Source organism: Podarcis muralis, chromosome 10 (assembly GCF_964188315.1).
Source record: "Podarcis muralis chromosome 10, rPodMur119.hap1.1, whole genome shotgun sequence".
Lineage (NCBI taxonomy): Eukaryota > Metazoa > Chordata > Lepidosauria > Squamata > Lacertidae > Podarcis > Podarcis muralis.
The window spans coordinates 70902834-70916924 of NC_135664.1; the positions used below are offsets into that span (position 1 = coordinate 70902834).

The window sequence follows — 14091 nt, forward strand, 5'->3', positions numbered from 1 at the left end:
GTAAAAACACCAGGCAGGCCTCACAAAATAACCCAGAGATGCATTTTAAATAGAAGGACACATTCTACTCATGTAAAAACATGCTGATTCCCGGACCGTCCTTGGGCCAGACTGAGAAGCATAGCTGTCAACGTTTTCCTTTTTTTAAGGGAAATTCTCTTATTCCGAATAGGATTCTTTGCAAGAAAAGGGAAAAGTTGATAGCTATGCTGAGAAGGCCATTGGGCTGGATCCAGCCCCTGGGCGTTAGTTTGCCTACTCATAATCTAAAATGAAAGCAATAAACAATGAACTGCAGTCACACTATCAATCAATCAGTAGCTGAACTAGGTTCCACAGTCACAAAAACCAAACAAAAAAGCCCCAAAAACAAAAGCGCAAAATAAATAGCAAAAACAGACAGACCGCAGCGTAACCCTCATAACGGAAGTGTGGCACTCAAATCGGAGCATATTCAGCTTCCGAAAAACGTTCGCAAACTGGAAAACTTCCTTCCGGGTTTGCAGTGTTTGGGATCCAAGTTGTTTGAGTACCAAGGCGTTTGAGAACCAAGGTGCCACTGTAGTTTTAACCCATCCTGGTGGCTGTTCCCAGGGCTGCCCCTCGGCCGCAAACATCTGCCCTCATTTCCTCCCCCCAACAACCTTGCGAGGCGGGTTATAAGCGGAGACCCAGCAATTTGCTCCAAGCTTACCCAACTGAGGTTGCCCACCGCTGATTTACGGAAGCAAGAGTTTTGCCCATATTTTGGCCTCCCTCAAACCTGAGTTGACACCTGATATTTAGCAGCGATCGCCCCCACATTTCCACCCCCCACCACAGGCGGCTATACCTCGGGGGTGCTTTTTCGTCCGGTAAGTTGGGTATAGACCTCTGTGGACGTCTTGGCTCCCTTGTCTCCGACCCAAAGGCTGCGTCAAGGATGAGGCCCCTTCCAGGCTCTGGGTCAGAGCTTCACACTCACAGGATGTTAGGCGAAGCTGCTTATGTCGTCTCACTGTCCTCAACAAAATGGTAAGAAATCACCCTTTTGTGAGTGTTAATTCAGTATTGGGACAGGTGAGGCAGTGTTAGAAACTCAGGTGCATAAGCTAATCGCCTTAATTGTAGGTTACAGTCACCACAACAATCTAGGTGCCCTTTTTTTGTTAAAATGAACATTATTATTGCTATTATAACTATTGATTTTACTGGAAGGGCTGGTGCCCTGCTGTTTTTACCGTAATTACCCGTTTGCTTCCAACACAACTTTTATATTTAAATACAGTTTTAATTCCGTTACTACTATATTTTTAATTAATTCCTTATCAATGTTGTTAGCTGCCCCTGTTTTTATCAGTAAGCCACCTCAAGGCTCTGTCAGGGAAAGAAAGGTGAGTTAAGAATAAGGATAGTGTGCTAAAAAAATTTAAAAAACCAATTAACGATTTATTAAATAATCTATATGCCGCCACATCACAAAAAGCACACAGCGGCTCGCAACTATGTGAAAACAGAGTTCGAAACTCCCATTTTTCCAGGCGCATTTTGCAACAGGGAATTTCATTACTGTGAGCAGTTTCTGAGCTCTGGGCGCAGTTCTGCGCCTAAGATTTCAGATTAAAACTGCAGAGCGGAAGGAAAGGGGGACCTTTTTCTGCCTCTGAAGACTGGAGAAGAGGCCCTCTTAGGATTATTAGCGGGGTGAGCAGGGGAAGGAATAGACCCAGAGGAAAATGGACTTAAAACCATAAAACTAGAGACACACACACATACACTCACCCAAATAAAAAGAGAAACTTAAAAGCAAAAAGCAGATTATCAAATTACACACAGGCTCTGAAATGCACACATACCAACAGAAAACCTATGGATTAAAATGCACAGAAAAAGTGATTTCCTGCCATTTTTGAAGTTCCAGCAAATTTCAACCCTATAAATAAAGATGCAATTCAACCCTAATTTAGTAACAGCCCCAATATATCTAACACCCCACCCCATGCAACCAGGGTTTTAAAGCCATTAGCCCTCATTTGCAGTTAATTAAGGGTGTGGATTAACAATTTCCCTTTTCCCCTTCCCAGACTCTCACTCTCATCTTGGAAGAAACTTGAAAGCAGGGAAGAGGCGTCGCCTTTGCACGCCCACCTAACCCGCCACCAGGCTTTTGCTTCGCGCAGCCTACCTTGCTAGGCGCCTAGGCCCCGCCCTCCCCTGATTGACGCTCCAGGCGAGCCATAGAGCTCGCCGGCCCGCGGGCTCTTCCGGGTTCGGCCGAGCCGTCGCCAGGGCTCGGAGGGCACGAGCGGACACGTTGCCCGGAGTTTGCTGACGTACTTCCTCTTTGCTTCCGGCCTTCCTCCCAATCAAAGAGATAATAGCATCAGGCAAGAGGTCGGCGTAGCTTTCACTTCCGGTTCCCGTGGGCAGTCCTCCATGTGCGGGGCAAGAGTGGTGGAAGCGCGTAGGGATCCCTTGCGCATTAATGGGCTTTATTGGAGTTAAATGAAGCAGGTATGGCGAGTTTCCCCCAGGCAGGCGGCGTTTGTATTCAAGCAGGCTTCTAATACGTTGTCGCTTTTAAATATTATGTCGTGTTTTCTTTTCCCAAGGGTGGATCGCTTCTGGCACTTCTGTATTCTGAATATCGTCTGAATTTATTCCTTAACTTGCATGTTTGTGTTTTGGGCTTCTTCTTCTCCGCCGCCGCCTCCTCCTTTTCCTTCTATAAATCACACACACACACACCCAATACTGTTGGCAGGAGGACAACACAAACGTAGTAGTAATAGTAATTTATTATTTATAATAGTAATTTATTTATATCCCGCCCATCTGGCTGGGTTTCCCCAGCCACTCTAGGCGGCTTCCAACAAAGATGAAAAATACATTAAAATGTCACACATTAAAAACTTCCCTAAACAGGGCTGCCTTCAGATGTCTTCTAAAAGTCTGGTAGTTGTTCTTCTCTTTGACATCTGGTGGGAGGGCGTTCCACAGGGCGGGTGCCACCACCGAGAAGGCCCTCTGCCTGGTTCCCTGTAACTTGGCTTCTCACAGGGAGGGAACCGCCAGAAGGCCCTCGGAGCTGGACCTCAGTGTCCAGGCAGAACGATGGAGGTGGAGACGCTCCTTCAGGTATACTGGACTGAGGCTGTTTAGGGCTTTCAAGGTCAGCACCAACACTTTGAATTGTGCTCGGAAACGTACTGGGAGCCAGTGTAGATCTTTCAAGACCGGTGTTATATGGTCTCGGCGGCCCCTCCCAGTCACCAGTCTAGCTGTCGCATTCTGGATTAGTTGTAGTTTCCGAGTCACCTTCAAAGGTAGCCCCACAAATGAGAGTCTACCAAATGAGCTGTCTTGTGGGCCCCTCTTGCAGAAATTGGCAGGGAGGAGGATGGGGGACAAACCTAGAATTAGCGCTGTGGGTTAAACCACAGAGCCTAGGACTTGCCGATCAGAAGGTCGGCGGTTCGAATCCCCACGACGGGGTGAGCTCCCGTTGCTCGGTCCCTGCTCCTGCCAACCTTGCAGTTCTAAAGCACGTCAAAGTGCAAGTAGATAAATAGGTACCGCTCCAGCGGAAGGTTAACGGCGTTTCCGTGCGCTGCTCTGGTTCGCCAGAAGCGGCTTAGTCATGCTGGCCACATGACCCAGAAGCTGTATGCCGGCTCCTCGGCCAGTAAAGCGAGATGAGCGCCGCAACCCCAGAGTCGGCCACGACTGGACCTAATGGTCAGGGGTCTCTTTAACTTTTATCCTGCAAAGCACGTGCTCTGTTGCTGAGCTGCAACGCCCTTCCAAAATCCTAGAATCCAAACGGTACCCCTTGTCACCTTGGAGTGTAGCCTTATGAGGCTTTGCCCTCGGGTGGGAAAAATATTGCGCCTGGGAAAGGGAAGTGGGAGTCAACAGATACTCAAGGAATAGTTTCGGAGAAAAGGCTTTTATTTCTACCATCCATGAACTGGTAGAAGGAGCAAGTGTGATAGTTCACAAAAAACATGCACGAGTTCACTATCGTGCACAATCATATATACCCCTCCTCCTTTCTCCTCCCTCAGGAGTCCCGCCCATGAGTTCCTCTGAGCATGAACAGAAAGCTGTCTTGGGACTATTGGGACTCTTGGCACCCTTCCCAGGAAAGGGGTTTCAGAGTGTTCAGATATGTTTCAATCTCTTGTTCTGGCCTGGTTCCCGGACAGAAAGCAAGTTGCAATGTGGTTCTTTAGCAAGGCCAGAAGGCATGAGAAAGGCCTGAGAAACAATGGACTGTTCTCTACCTTTTGTTACAGCAGAGCGGAATGTTTCTGATGCTTAGCTGCTGAGAAAATGATTTTGAAAAGCTTTGAGAAGCTTTGAGCCTGTTGTGACTTCGGGCCTAGGTGGGGTCACCTGTCCTCACCTTCCTTCATTCCCCCCTCTTAGTCTTTGGACAGCCTTTTTCTTAAAAAGGTTCGTCCCAGGAAGGCACAGGCTGGTATACTTGGGACAGCGCTATAATCTGGGTGTGAAGCATGCGTGCAGATACCCCCCCCCCCTTCTGAAGCCCACATTGCAGCCAGAAAAGTTCCTGGCGTGGACTCAGGTGTAACGGTTTGGGCTGGGAACGTACATGTCAGATTGTCACTGGCGCTCTTTGATTTATTCACACAAAGCCAGCCAGAAATTCGGTGAGCCTAGCCTTAGAATCATAGAATCATAGAGTTGGAATAGACCACAAGGGCCATCGAGTCCAACCCCCTGCCAAGCAGGAAACACCATCAGAGCATTCCTGACATATGGTTGTCAAGCCTCTCCTTAAAGACCTCCAAAGAAGGAGACTCCACCACACTCCTTGGCAGCAAATTCCACTGTCAAACAGCTCTTACTGTCAGGAAGTTCTTCCTAATGTTTAGGTGGAATCTTTTTTCTTGTAGTTTGGATCCATTGCTCCGTGTCCGCTTCTCTGGAGCAGCAGAAAACAACCTTTCTCCCTCCTCTATATGACATCCTTTTATATATTTGAACATGGCTATCATATCACCCCTTAACCTCCTCTTCTCCAGGCTAAACATGCCCAGCTCCCTTAGCCGTTCCTCATAAGGCATCATTTCCAGGCCTTTGACCATTTTGGTTGCCCTCCTCTGGACACGTTCCAGTTTGTCAGTGTCCTTCTTAAACTGTGGTGCCCAGAACTGGACACAGTACTCCAGGTGAGGTCTGACCAGAGCAGAATACAGTGGCACTATTACTTCCCTTGATCGAGATGCTATACTCCTATTGATGCAGCCCAGAATTGCATTGGCTTTTTTAGCTGCCGCGTCACACTGTTGGCTCATGTCAAGTTTGTGGTCAACCAAGACTCCTAGATCCTTTTCACATGTACTGCTCTCAAGCCAGGTGTCCCCCATCTTGTATTTGTGCCTCTCATTTTTTTTTGCCCAAGTGTAATACTTTACATTTCTCCTTGTTAAAATTCATCTTGTTTGTTTTGGCCCAGTTCTCTAATCTGTCAAGGTCGTTTTGAAGTGTGATCCTGTCCTCGGGGGTGTTAGCCACCCCTCCCAGTTTGGCCTTATCTGTGCCATTCGTGCACAGGGTTATTACCAAGTTGGTGCTGCGGTTCAAGGGGGCTTTAGTTAAGTTCTGGAGGCTCTGGGTGGAGCTCTGTCAGGTGGAAGCGGGCTGGGGCGTAATTTCCCTGATTGAACATCCCACAAAAATACCAGGGGTGTTGTAAGGCTATCCAGGGGCCTTGCAACCTTCTATAAAAACTGTATATGCAAAGGGAAAGAAAAGAAAATGAGAAAATGTCCTCTTTCAATTCATGCTGGATTCTTGAGCCATGCAAAACGCCAGCGTCCAGGAGTGACGTTTAGCAGGGCTATAGTCTGGTGGGCGTCGGGGCGTCTGGTGGGCGTTGGGTGTCTTGGGTCTCTTCCAACAAGGCTGGAGCGATGTCTGGGCATCTGGGTCCTCATCAGCTCGTCCATATTGATGCAGAGGCTCGACCAAGGCACAAGGCGTTCTGGCAAAAGCTCACCTGTTAAGAGAAGAGATAACAAAGACAGCAGCGATTGCACAGAACAAATTGATAGATAACATTTGCACATAAGGTATATTAACTCAAAAGGGGTATGCTTGGCAGGAAACTTCGCAAGGGGTTAACAGTTCTGTTCCTTGGGTTAACTTTTGCCAGCTGAGATTTTTTAAAAGTCTCATTCGTGTGCTCTAAGTTTCAGAGCTTTAAGCCATGTTGCAAATTTCAGTTCATTTGCCAGTGTCTGTAGAAAGAACAACGCGATCCTTGCTTCTGACAAAGTTTCAAATTCCTCAAAGTATCAGTTCCTATGTTGCAGCAGCGTTTCCTTTTTCAGAGTAAAATTGCACCTTAAAAAGAAAAACTTGACAAAGTTCACAGAAAGCATTCACTTGCTTTTTAAGAAAGTCACTCTTCAGGTTAGTGCTTGGGCAGACCTTTGGCCTTCGGGTACAATGGTAAAATGCCATCAACACTTGACTCAACAGGTGGAGCCTCTCTTATGATATCCCCCCCCCTTTTGTTTCCTGTTTTTAGGCCACGGGGCCAAAACACCATGGAGACCTAAAGGGAGCAAGCTTTGTCATGTCTCTCCTGACTCCAAATTCTTACCTGGAGCTGTAGTTTTTGGTTTTGCATCCACCTTCAGCAATGGCTGAGGGCAACCTTCCTAGGTTGGTGAAGGAAGGGAATCTCATCCTTCTGAAAGAAGAGGTTGCAAATGTTTGGGATGCGAAAAAGAGGCATTTTGGGAGGTCCGGAGACACCCTGCTCCACCACGCAGCTCGGCACGGTCAGCTGAGGATCCTCACTTACTTAGTCGAGAGCTTAGAAATGGACATTGAAGTGTTTAATAGCGATTACAAGCGACCCCTCCACGAGGCAGCCTCCATGGGTCACAGGGACTGCGTATTGTACCTGCTGGACAGAGGAGCTACTGTCGATTGCTTGAAGAAAGCAGACTGGTACGTTGCCCTCAGATTTTTTTTGCGGAGGGTGGGGTCTTTGGTTGTAACTAGGGTCATATTTAGCATTTGCAACAAAATCGTAGAAGAAGAAGAGTTTGGATTTGATATCCCGCCTTTCACTCCCCTTCAGGAGTCTCAAAGCGGCTAACATTCTCCTTTCCCTTGCTCCCCACAACAAACACTCTGTGAGGTGAGTGGGGCTGAGAGACTTCAGAGAAGTGTGACTGGCCCAAGGTCACCCAGCAGCTGCATGTGGAGGAGCAGGGAAGCAAACCCGGTTCCCCAGATTACGAGTCTACCACTCTTAACCACTACACCACACTGGCTCTCAGAGTTGCACGGAACACTGAAGGAACTTAGGAAGCAGCCTTATACCAAGTCAGACATCGTTCCAAAGGGTGGGCGCCACCACCGAGAAGGCCCTCTGCCTGGTTCCCTGTAACCTCACTTTTCGCAGGCAGGGAACTGCCAGAAGGCCCTCGGAGCTGGACCTCAGTGTCCGGGCAGGACAATGGGGATGGAGACACTCCTCCAAGTATACTGGGCCAAGGCCATTTAGGGCTTTAAAGGTCAGCACCAACACTTTCAATTGTTCTCGAAAACATACTGGGAGCCAATGGAGGTCTTTCAAGACCGGTGTTATATGGTCTCGGCAGCCGCTCCCACTCACCAGTCTAGCTGCCGCATTCTGGATTAGTTGCAGTTTCCAGGTCACCTTCAAAGGTAGCCCCACGTAGAGTGCATTGCAGTAGTCCAAGCGGGAGATAACCAGAGCATGCACCACTTTGGCGAGACAGTCCGCAGGCAGGGACGGTCTCATCCTGTGCACCAGATGGAGCTGGTAAACAGCCGCCCTGGACACAGAACTGACCTACACCTCCATGGATAGCTGTGAGTCCAAAATGCCTCCCAGGCTGCACACCTGGTCCTTCAGGGGCACAGTTACCCCATTCAGGACCAGGGAGTCCTCCACACCCACTCGCCCCCTGTCCCCCCAAAACAGTAGCCTCAAGGCTGGCTCTAGAATAGTGGATGCTGTCTCCTATGAAATGTTTCTGTCTTTGATAATAAATTGTGTCTCCCCCTGTCCTGGACTTTTAGGACTCCCCTTATGATGGCTTGTACCAGAAGGAATCTAGAAGTCATTAAGGATCTCATCAACCACGGAGCAAACCCATTATTGAAGAACAAAGATGGCTGGAGCTGTTTCCATATTGCCAGCCGAGAGGGGGATCCTGAGGTCATCCGGTACCTCCTGGATGTCTCTCCAACCATTTGGGACACGGAAAGCAAAATCAAGAGGAGTCCCCTACACACAGCAGGTGAGTTAAGGTATGTGCTTGCAGGCATACAGATGATACATCACCTCGGCCCTAAGTGGAGGATGTCTATTCCCATGGGACTGTAATAATAATAATAATAATAATAATAATAATAATAATAATAATAATAATAATAAAAATAAAAATAAAATAAATTATTTGTACCCTGCCCATCTGGCTGGGTCTCCCCAGCCACTCTGGGCAGCCTCCAACAAAGATTAAAAATACATTAAGATGTCACACATTAAAAACTTCCCTAAACAGGGCTGCCTTAAGATGTCTTCTGAATGTCAGGTAGTTGTTTATCTTTTTGACATCTGGTGGGAGGGTGTTCCACAGGACAGGTGCCACTACCGAGAAGGCCCTCTGCCTGGTTCCCCATAGCTGTGCTTCTCGCAATGAGGGAACCACCAGAAGGCCCTTGGAGCTGGACCTCAGTGCCCGGGCAGAACGATGGAGGTGGAGACACTCCTTCGGGTATACTGGGCCATAGTTCCACCATTTGAGGTAAAAAGATAGCAAAATCCCTTGGTCTTCCTTAGTTGCATTTTCAGAAGATTGTGATCGGGAACTGCTGACCTCTGAGTCTGTCGTGCTCCAACCATAGAATCATAGAGTTGGAATAGACCACAAGGGCCATCGAGTCCAACCCCCTGCCAAGCAGGAAACACCATCAGAGCACTCCTGACATATGGTTGTCAAGCCTCTGCTTAAAGACCTCCAAAGAAGGAGACTCCACCACACTCCTTGGCAGCAAATTCCACTGTCGAAAAGCTCTTACTGTCAGGAAGTTCTTCCTAATGTTTAGGTGGAATCTTCTTTCGGATGACTCCAGATGACTCCTCTTCCAAAGAGGTTCTGGCAAAGGATGATCTGGAGTCTCCAGAAAGTCCAAAACATGCAAGATACAGTTGTACTTCGGAAGTTGAACAGAATCCACTCCAGAAGTCCATTCAACTTTGAAAATGTTTGGGAACCAAGGCATGGCTTCCCATAGAACGTAATGCAAAATGGATTAATCCGTTCCAGACTTTTAAAAACAACCCCTAAAACAGCAATTTAACATGAATTTACTATCTAATGAGACCGTTGATCCACAACATGAAAGCAATAAACAATGTACTGCAGTCACATAATCAATCAGTAGCTGAACTGGGTTCCACACAGTCACAAAAACTAAACAAAAAAGCCACAAAAAACAGAAAATAAATAGCAAAAACAGACGGACCTCAGCGTAACACTCAAAATGGAGCATGTTTGGCTTCCGAAAAATGTCCGCAAACCGGAACACTTACTTCTGGGTCTGCAGTGTTTGGGTTCCAAATTGTTTGAGTACCAAGGCGTTTGAGAACCAAGGTACCACTGTACAGTTGTACCTTGGAAGTCGAATGGAATCCATTCTGAAAGTCCTTTTGACTTCCAAAATGTTTGGGAACCAAGGAGCGGCTTCCGATTGGCTGCAGGAAACTCCTGCAGCCAATCGGAAGCCGCGAAAGCCGCAATCGACTTTTGCATGGCGATTCCCGCCCCCTCCTCCAGATGAAATAAAGACACTGGACACCAGAATTTAGGTTAATGGGCGTAAATGGCCACAACTTTATTGATTACAGGTAAGAGCGGTATTGGCTTTAGACACTGGCCCAAAGAACACTCACTTCCGGGTTTGTGGCATTCGGGAGCCAAAACGTTTGACTGGCAAGGCGTTCGACTTCTGAGGTACGATTGTATTGTGGACTCTGCTCACTTTGACATCTGGCGCTCACTTTTCCTTTTGTCACACAGCAATGCATGGACGTCTGGAGGTAGTGAAAATGCTCCTTGAAAGGTAAGCAGACTTCCTGTCTTTCGGGCTTCCCATAGGAGGAATATTTGTTTATTTATTACATTGCTATAACGGCCATTTTCTTTCAAGTAGACGGTTCTCCCCATTTCATCCTCTCAGCAACCCTGTGAGGCAGGCTAGGCTAAGAGATGGCAACTGTTCTTTTTATTTCCTCTGGCATGATACCTAGGAGAAACGGTCAAACCAGTATTTATGTATGCAACTACGGCGGCAAGGTTATTGATTGCCAAAAATTGGTAAAAGCAGCAGCGTCCCAACTAAAACAGACTGGTTATCTAAAATGATGGAACACTTCCAAAATACCGAACTAACAGGGAGGATAAGAGGAGATATGGTACAAAAAATGAATAAGGAGTGGGCTTTCTTTAAGGAATACATCAAAATTTATGTGGGAAAAGTAGAATTTCTGACAGATACTGAGTGAATCCAGAAAATGATTAGAGTGAAAGGAGAGTAAAGTTAAGATAAAAGAAATAATGAAATGTGTTTAAGCTAGTTGGAAAAATAAAGTAGCGTAACAAGAACGGCTGGAAGTCAAGTCAATTGGTGGGTGTCTGTGTGGGGTAGGTGTGTAGGTATGTTGATATGTACAGTGGTACCTCAGGTTAAGTACTTAATTCGTTCCGGAGGTCCGTTCTTAACCTGAAACTGTTCTTAACCTGAAGCACCGCTTTAGCTAATGGGGCCTCCCACTGCCACCGCGCCGCCAGAGCACGATTTCTGTTCTCATCCTGAAGCAAAGTTCTTAACCTGAAGCACTATTTCTGGGTTAGCGGAGTCTGTAACCTGAAGCGTATGTAACCTGAAGCGTATGTAACCCGAGGTACCACTGTATAGTATAGATAGGTATTATATAGAGTAATGTGGGTTTGATTTATGTTATGAAAATTAGGTAGTGTGTTGTGTACGTGTACTGTGTAAATGTATATGTATGTGTTTTATATGTTAATAAAATAACAATAATTAAAAAAGGCTAAGAGATGGCAACTGGCACAAGGTCACCCAGTGAGCTTCATGGTTGATTGGGGATTCGAACTCGGCATCTGGTTGGCCACTTTGAGAACAGGATCCTGGACTTAGATGGGGCCTCTTTGGCCTGACCCAGCAGACTCTTCTCAGGTCCTTGTGACAAACAAACAAACAAGGAGTGAGAAGGGAGCATGGGTTTGCCACCCAATTTTTAGCAGGAAGGATTTCGGTGGTTGCTTAAAAAGTAGAAAAAATACATTGACAACTGAATCTTGCATGCTGGGGCTGGCCAAGGAGGTATGTGGTCTTCAGTTCCAAAAAATGTGAGCCTCCACAACCCCCAAATTTTTTTTTAGAGGTAGCGCTTCTCAGTTTTAAACTGAATTTTGAGCTAGGTTTTGCCTTTGATAATTTTTTAACTGCTTGGCTATGATTTTTTAAAAATTGTTTTACACTGAATTTCCATATGGTTGTGCAGCAAATTAAAGAATAAATCGCACCCACCACAAAAAGCCCCCCCCCCCCAATTCTCTGGGTTTTGCTTTGCTCTAGCCCCAAAGTTCCCAATTTTTTTCAGGCCACTGTCCCCTTACTTCCACAAACTCATCCCTAGTGCCTACCCTGTTAAAAAAAAACAACAACCTATAAAACCCTATTTAAAAATATATTATCTTCCACTAAGGAAGATAATAACACGATACAATTCAAAACAGTGACACTTAATTGCACGTTTACTCAAAACCCAATGGAAACGATTTAGTTGAATTAATTCGACAAACTTGACCAACCTGGTCCAGGGATTGAAATTGAAATACTTTATTGTCACTTGTACAACTTGTATACAGTGAGATTACATGAGCACCCCCCCCCCCAGCTCTCTTAGTCTTAATTCCCCTCATTTACTGACGCACACCCACCAAACCCGAAAGTCAGTTGCCCTGTTGTTATCTTTTCATTCAGCAGCCTAACAGCCCACAGATAGAAGCTGTTCTTTACTCTGTTGGCAAGACTAATCCTGCTTCTATATATCTTCTGCCCGAGGGCAGGAGATCAAGAAAGTGCTGGCCAGGGTGTGAATCATCCCTGAGAGTTTTCCTCACTCTCCTGAGGCAACGTTCTTCTGCTATTTCATCCAGCGGATTCACGGGACAGCCCATAATATCTTATGCTGTATTCATCACCCTCTGTGGGCACTTCCTATCAGTTGATGTCAAACCAGCGTACCACACCGTGATGCAGTAGGAAAGGACACTTTCTATTGTGGACCGGTAGAAGGAGATCAGCATCTTAAAAAGTAGAGACATCACCTTGCCAACAAAGGTCCGTATAGTTCAAGCTATGGTTTTCCCAGTAGTGATGTATGGAAGTGAGAGCTGGACCATAAAGAAGGCTGATTGCCGAAGAATAGATGCTTTTGAGTTATGGTGCTGGAGGAGACTCTTGAGAGTCCCATGGACTGCAAGAAGATCCAACCTCTCCATTCTTAAGGAAATCAGCCCTGAGTGCTCACTGGAAGGACAGATCCTGAAGCTGAGGCTCCAAGACTTTGGCCACCTCATGAGAAGAGAAGACTCCCTGGAAAAGACCCTGATGTTGGGAAAGATGGAGGGCACAAGGAGAAGGGGACGGCAGAGGACGAGATGGTTGGACAGTGTTCTCGAAGCTACCAGCATGAGTTTGACCAAACTGCGGGAGGCAGTGGAAGACAGGAGGGCCTGGCGTGCTCTGGTCCATGGGGTCACGAAGAGTCGAACACGGCTAAACGACTAAACAACAACAACAGAAGGAGATCATCAAATGTTGATTGACATCGTTCTTTTGCAATACTCTGAGGAGATGAAGTCTCTGTTGGGCTTTCTTAACCACCTGGGTTGTATTGATTTTCCAAGTAAGGTCTCCACTGAGATAAACTCCTAGGAATTTAAAGGAAGAGACTCTCTCCACACAGCCCTCCCCGATGTACCGTGGGGCTAGTTCTCTTCTCTTTCTCCGAAAGTCCAACACCATCTCCTTTGTCTTGCTGATATGAAGGTGCTAAATGTTCCCTAGGCACCATGTAGATATTTTTTGGACCTCCCCTCTATATGCTGATTCGTCTCCACTTGTTATTAAACCCATTATGGTGGTGTCATCTGCAAACTTAATAATTGCAGTAGACGGGTCCAGCTTTTCACAGCCTGATAGTCATTTGCATACTCCTTTGTGTGTGACGCCACCCCCTGGTAATTCCACGGCCCCCACCAGGGGACAGTGCCTTCAGAAATCACTGCTCTAACTCGTCCTTTTTGTGCTTAATCCTAAGGTGCCACTACCATCCTGACAGCAGGGACAAATGTGGCGTCACACCTTTTATGGACGCGATACAACATGGGCACCTTGGCATCGCCCAGCTGCTTCTAGAGAAACATAAGGTACTTGTAAACGATGTTGTGTCTGTTTAAAGTGGGAAAGCAATGCTTTAAACCCTGGGTAGGCAAACTGAGGCCCGGGGGCCGGATCCGGCCCAATCGCCTTCTCAATCTGGCCCGCGGACGGTCCGGGAATCAGCATGATTTTACATGAGTAGAATGTGTCCTTTTATTTAAAGTGCATCTCTGGGTTATTTGTGGGGCATAGGAATTCGTTCATTATTTCCTCCAAAAAAATATAGTCCGGCCTTCACAAGGTCTAAAGGACAGTGGACCGGCCCCCTGCTGAAAAAGTTTGCTGGCGCCTGCTTTAAACATCTGGTGCGGAGATGACCTGTGATTCTGGCAAGTTGTGACTTCAGATGTTAGGCTGGATCAGGGGTCAGCAAACATTTTCAGCAGGGGGCCGGTACACTGTCCCTCGGACCTTGTGGGAGCCGGACTATATTTTTTTGGGGTGGAGAATGAATTCCTATGCCCCACAGATAACCCAGAGATGCATTTTAAATAAAAGGACACATTCTACTCATGGAAAAACATGCTGATTCCCGGACCTTCTATGGGCCGGATTGAGAAG

At 46.7% G+C, this 14091-nt stretch overlaps 2 protein-coding genes across 3 annotated transcripts in view; one reads left to right on the forward strand and one right to left on the reverse strand.

The window, feature by feature from the left end:
* Positions 1 to 2164, reverse strand: part of FBH1 (F-box DNA helicase 1) — a 43794-nt gene extending 41630 nt beyond the window's left edge. Inside the window, 2 exon segments of the mRNA XM_028745948.2 lie at positions 833 to 997; positions 2072 to 2164. Of these exon segments, the coding sequence (XP_028601781.2) occupies positions 833 to 997; position 2072 (166 nt within the window). The 5' untranslated portion in view covers positions 2073 to 2164.
* Positions 2165 to 2377: 213 nt separating this feature from the next.
* Positions 2378 to 14091, forward strand: part of ANKRD16 (ankyrin repeat domain 16) — an 18458-nt gene continuing 6744 nt past the window's right edge. The window contains exons 1-6 of one of the 2 annotated variants that reach the window (XM_077935361.1): positions 2378 to 2493; positions 2592 to 2654; positions 6542 to 6969; positions 8074 to 8294; positions 10077 to 10119; positions 13409 to 13517. In XM_077935361.1, coding sequence (XP_077791487.1) covers positions 6656 to 6969; positions 8074 to 8294; positions 10077 to 10119; positions 13409 to 13517 — 687 coding nt within the window. In that variant the 5' untranslated portion in view covers positions 2378 to 2493; positions 2592 to 2654; positions 6542 to 6655. The remainder of the gene's footprint in view (positions 2494 to 2591; positions 2655 to 6541; positions 6970 to 8073; positions 8295 to 10076; positions 10120 to 13408; positions 13518 to 14091) is intronic. The other variant, XM_028745950.2, reaches the window with a different exon arrangement.